General features: G+C 45.3%; 1 protein-coding gene across 2 annotated transcripts in view; it reads left to right on the plus strand.

Annotated features, from left to right (window-relative positions):
• The window catches only part of LOC135574386 (GDNF family receptor alpha-4-like), a 780873-nt gene that overhangs the window by 53670 nt on the left and 721203 nt on the right, over positions 1–6000 (plus strand). Inside the window, exons 4-5 of one of the 2 annotated variants that reach the window (XM_065025977.1) lie at positions 2400–2618; positions 5325–5442. The exons of the other annotated variant lie outside the window; for it this stretch is intronic. Of the exons in view, the coding sequence (XP_064882049.1) occupies positions 2400–2618; positions 5325–5442 (337 nt within the window). The remainder of the gene's footprint in view (positions 1–2399; positions 2619–5324; positions 5443–6000) is intronic. 2 annotated transcript variants of the gene reach the window in all.

A 6000-nucleotide genomic window follows, 5' to 3' on the forward strand; every position in this document is an offset into this window, starting at 1 on the left:
AACCATCAAACAAGCAAAGCAGCAATACAGGACTAAGATTGAATCATACTACACCGGCTCCGACACTCGTCGGATGTGGCAGGGCTTGCAAACCATTACAGACTACAAAGAGAAGCACAGCCGAGAGCTGCCCAGTGACATGAGCCTACCAGACGAGCTAAACTACTTCTGAAACATGCATGAGAGCACCAGCTGTTCCAGAAGACTGTGTGATCACGCTCTCCGCAGCCGATATGAGTAAGACCTTTAAACAGGTCAACATTCACAAGGCCGCAGGGCCAGATGGATTACCAGGATGTGTACTGCGCTGACAAACTGGCAAGTGTCTTCACTGACGTTTTCAACCTGTCCCTGTCTGAGTCTGTAATTCCAACATGTTTTTAAGCAGACCACCGTAGTCCCTGTGCCCATGAACACTAAAGTAACCCCTGTATCTAGCCATGTTATTTCCTGGTACATCCTGTATATAGCCATGTTATTACTTGGTACTTCCTGTATATAGCCATGTGATTATCTGGTACTCCCTGTATATAGTCATGTTATTACCTTGTGCTCCCTGTATCTAGCCATGTTATTACCTGGTACTTCCTGGCTGACTGGCTGACTGGCTGACTGGCTGGCTGGCTGGCTGGCTGACTGGCCTACTGGCCGACTGACCGGCTGACTGGCTGGCTGACTGGCTGGCTGACTGACTGACTGACTGGCTGACAGGCTGGCTGACTGGCTGGCTGACTGGCCTACTGACCGGCTGGCTGGCTGACTAACTGGCTGACTGACTGACTGGCTGACTGGCTGGCTGGCTGACTGGCTGGCTGGCTGACTGGCTGGCTGACTGACTGGCTGGCTGGCTGACTGGCTGACTGGCTGGCTGGCTGACTGGCTGACTGGCTGACTGGTTGACTGGCTGACTGCATAGCCACATCTCTGTGTGTGTTCTCATTATTGTTCATATCAAATCAAATTTTATTGGTCACATACACATGTTTAGCAGATGCTATTGGTCACATGGTTAGCAGATGTTACTGGTCACATGGTTAGCAGATGTTATTGGTCACATGGTTAGCAGATGTTATTGGTCACATGGTTAGCAGATGTTATTGCGGGTGTAGCGAAATGCTTGTGCTTCTAGCTCCAACAGTGCAGTAATATCTAACAAGTAATCTCTAACAAATTACACAACATATACCCAGTACACACATCTATGTAGGAATGAGTTAAGACCTTATACATATGGACAAACGATGTCAGAGCAGAACGAACTAAGATACAGTAGAATAGTATAGAATACAGTATATACATATGAGATGAGTAATGCATAGACTAAGATACAGTAGAATAGTATAGAATACAGTATATACATATGAGATGAGTAATGCATAGACTAAGATACAGTAGAATAGTATAGAATACAGTATATACATATGAGATGAGTAATGCATAGACTAAGATACAGTAGAATAGTATAGAATACAGTATATACATATGAGATGAGTAATGCATAGACTAAGATACAGTAGAATCGTATAGAATACAGTATATACATATGAGATGAGTAATGCATAGACTAAGATACAGTAGAATAGTATAGAATACAGTATATACATATGAGATGAGTAATACCAGATGTGTAAACATTATTAAAAGTGACTAGTGTTCCATTCCTTAAAGTGGCCAGTGATTCCTAGTCTGTCTATAGGCTGCAGCCTCTAATGTTAATTACATCCAATTTTTCCATTATTAAAGTGGCTGGAGTTGAGTCAGTATGTTGGCAGCAGCCACTCAATGTTAGTGGTGGCTGTTTAACAGTCTGATGGCCTTGAGATAGAAGCTGTTTTTCAGTCTCTCGGTCCCAGCTTTGATGCACCTGTACTGACCTCGCCTTCTGGACGATAGCGGGGTGAACAGGCAGTGGCTCGGGGTGGTTGTTGTCCTTGATGATCTTTTTGTTTTTAGTAATTTAGTATTTATTCCACCTGTTATTATTTATATTTTAGATTATATTTTGTAACTTTAACTCTTTAACCCCGCAAGGGTTAGTCTACGCCTGTTGTTTACGAATCAGGTAACATATTACATTGATTTTGACCAGGCTTCCTCAATATTTACTGAATCATGTTCTATTGCAGATGATTATATTTTAATTAAAAATACTTTATAATTTGACTTAGAATTATGAATCCTTTTCATTTCATTTTTTAGACGCTTGTCGATACAGACTGCAATTATTGTTATTAATCATTGTTTGAAATCTCAAATTACAAAGGCGATTTTTAAAAAATGGCACGTCTTCGTTCCAACTGGTACCCTTAGAAGCCATAGGGTTCTGCTGGGAAGTAGTGCACTACATTTGGTACCCTAAAACTGCCCTTCCTTGTTTTTTTGTCTTCAAACAGGTGCAGTTGGCATAGCGACGGTGAACCGTTGTCTGGACGCGGCGAAGGCGTGTAACGTGGACGAGACGTGTCAGAAGCTCCGTACGGAATACGTCTCGGCCTGCATCCAGCCGTCGGCCCGCTCAGGCCCCTGTAACAGAGCCAGGTGTGACAAGGCTCTCAGGAAGTTCTTCGACCGGGTCCCTCCTGACTACACCCACCAGCTGCTGTTCTGCCCCTGCACAGGTAGGAGAGGGGGGTGGCAGGTGTATGTGTGTGTGTGTGTATATATATATATACACTATATAAACAAAAGTATGTGGACACCCCTTCAAATTAGTGGATTCGGCTATTTCAGCAACACCCTTTGCCGACAGGTGTATAAAATCGAGCACACAGCCATGCAGTCTCCATAGACAAACATTAGCAGTAGAATGGCCTTACTGAAGAGCTCAGTGACTTTCAACGTCTGTCCTCGGTCACAACAACACTCACCACCGAGTTCCAAACTGTCTCTGGAAGCAACGTCAGCACAATAACTGTTCGTCTGGAGCTTCATGAAATGGGTTTCCATGGCCAAGTAGCCGAACACAAGCCTAACATCACTATGCTGAACGCCAAATGTCGGCTGGAGTGGTGTAAAACTCGCCGCCATCTGGAACAGTGTTCTCTGGAGTGGTGTAAAACTCGCCGCCATCTGGAACAGTGTTCTCTGGAGTGGTGTAAAACTCACTGCCATCTGGAACAGTGTTCTCTGGAGTGGTGTAAAACTCGCCGCCATCTGGAACAGTGGAATCGTGTTCTCTGGAGTGATGAATCATCTGGCACCCCTGAGGGACAAATCTGGGTTTGGTGGATGCCAGGAGAACGCTACCTGCCCCAATGCATATTGCCAACTGTAAAGTCTGGTGGATGAGGTATAATGGTCTGGGGATGTTTTTCATGGTTCGGCCCCTTTAGTTCCAGTGGAAATCATAACATAACACTACAGCATACAATGACATTCTAGATGATTCTGTGCTCCCAACATTGTGGCAATAGTTTGGGGAAGGCCGTTTCCTGTTTCAGCATGACAATGCCCCAGTGCACAAAGCGAGGTCCATACAGAAATGGTTTGTTGCGATCAGTGTGGAAAAACTTGACTGGCCTGCACAGAGCTCTGACCTCAACCCCATCAAACACCTTTGGGATGGAACGCAGACTGGAAGCCAGGCTAATGGCGGAGATGGCTGCCATTTTACGGAAAATTGTGCTACTGTGTATTTACGTTACTGCCACCATCTCTTTATGAACAAGAAAGAGCTTTTGAATATCAATAACGAGTCGGACGTACTTCAGACACCCGACAAGGCCCAAATCCCTGTCATTTGCATGAAGAAGAGACAGAGATATCGGGGACGTAGGTCGGGGGGAGCCTTGTAAGGCTCCGACAGCGAGTGGGTGAACTGCCTCTACCATCAGTCCTATTAGCCAACGTACAATCATTGGATAACAGAATAGACGAGCTACGATCACAAATATCCTACCAACGGGATATTAAAAACTGTAATGTCTTATGTTTCACCAAATTGTGGCTGAATGACGACATGGATAACATTCAGCCAGCACGCTGCACCGGCTAGATAGAACAGCACACTAGTTTATTGTTAATTTGTAAACAACAGCTGTCTCAAGGTTTTGCAGAGACGCGTACAAACAAAGCTCTCCCTCGCCCTCCATTGGGCAAATCTGACCATAATTCTATCCTCATGATTCCTGCTTATGAGCAAAAACTAAAGCAGGAAGCACCAGTGTTAATTAAGAAGTGGTCAGATGACGCAGATGCTAAGCTACAGGACTGTTTCAGGTAATCAGATGCTAAGCTACAGGTAATCAGATGCTAAGCTACAGGTAATCAGATGCTAAGCTACAGGTAATCAGATGCTAAGCTACAACACTGTTTCCTGAAAAGGTAATCAAATGGCTACTATCGTCATCCCCCCAACGCAACAATGTGGAAAGCCTTCCCAGAAGAGTGGAGGCTGTTTTAGCAGCAATGTTCCAACATCTAGTGGAAAGCCTTCCCAGAAGAGTGGAGGCTATTACAGCAGCAATGTTCCAACATCTAGTGGAAAGCCTTCCCAAAAGAGTGGAGGCTGTTATAGCAGTAATGTGCCAACATCTAGTGGAAAACCTTCCCAGAAGAGTGGAGGCTGTTATAGCAGCAATGTTGCAACATCTAGTGGAAAGCCTTCCCAAAAGAGTGGAGGTTGTTATAGCAGTAATGTGCCAACATCTAGTGGAAAACCTTCCCAGAAGAGTGGAGGCTGTTGTAGCAGCAATGTTCCAACATCTAGTGGAAAGCCTTCCCAGAAGACTGGAGGCTGTTATAGCAGCAATGTTCCAACATCTAGTGGAAAGCCTTCCCAGAAGAGTGGAGGCTGTTATAGCAGTAATGTTCCATCATCTGGTGGAAAGCCTTCCCTGAAGAGTGGAGGCTGTTATAGCAGCAATGTTCCAACATCTAGTGGAAAGCCTTCCCAGAAGAGTGGAGGCTGTTGTAGCAGCAATGTTCCAACATCTAGTGGAAAACCTTCCCAGAAGAGTGGAGGCTGTTGTAGCAGCAATGTTCCAACATCTAGTGGAAAACCTTCCCAGAAGACTGGAGGCTGTTATAGCAGCAATGTTCCAACATCTAGTGGAAAGCCTTCCCAGAAGAGTGGAGGCTGTTATAGCAGCATTGTTTCAACATCTAGTGGAAAGCCTTCCCAGAAGAGTGGAGGCTGTTATAGCAGCAATGTTCCAACATCTAGTGGAAAGCCTTCCCAGAAGGCCCAACTCCATTTTAATGCCCATGATTTTGGAATGAGATGTTCAACGAGCAGGTGTCCACATACTTTTGGTTATGTAGTGTATATATGTGATGAAACAGAAAAGAGAGAGAGAGTTTAAACATAACCCTGTACTGTCCAGACACGGCGTGCACTGAGAGACGGAGACAGACCATCGTACCAGCCTGCTCCTATGAAGACAAAGACCAACCCAACTGTCTGGCTGCACTGCGACTCTGCAAGGCTGACTACGTCTGCAGGTAGGGGTGGGGGGGGTGTAGGGTGGTTGTGGGTGTCTGTGGGTGTGTTTGTTTCTGTCTGTGTGTGTTTATTTGTTTGTAGGTAATATAATAATGATAATAATATTATTATGTGTCTCATTCTCTCTGTTGTCTTGTTGTCTCTCTGTCTCTCATTCTCTCTCTCTCTCTGTCTCTCTCTGTCTCTCTGTGTGTGTCTCTCTCTCTCTCCCTCTCTGTCTCTCTCCCTCTGTCTCTCTCCCTCTCTCTGTCTCTCCCACTCTCATTCTCTCTGTCTCTCTCTGTCTCTCTGTGTGTCTCTCTCTCTCTCCCTCTCTCATTCTCTCTGTCTCTCTCTGTGTCTCTCTCTCTCTCTCTCCCTCTCTCATTCTCTCTGTCTCTCTCTCTCTCTCCCTCTCTCTCTCATTCTCTCCCTCTCTCTGTCTCTCTGTCTCTCTCTGTCTCTCTCTCTGTCACTCTCTCTGTCTCTCTCTCTGTCTCTCTCTGTCTCTCTCTGTCTCTCTCTGTCTCCCTCTCTCTGTCTCTCTCTCTGTCTCTCTCTCTGTCTCTCTCTCTGTC

The sequence above is a fragment of the Oncorhynchus nerka genome, linkage group LG12 (genome assembly GCF_034236695.1).
Source record: "Oncorhynchus nerka isolate Pitt River linkage group LG12, Oner_Uvic_2.0, whole genome shotgun sequence".
Lineage (NCBI taxonomy): Eukaryota > Metazoa > Chordata > Actinopteri > Salmoniformes > Salmonidae > Oncorhynchus > Oncorhynchus nerka.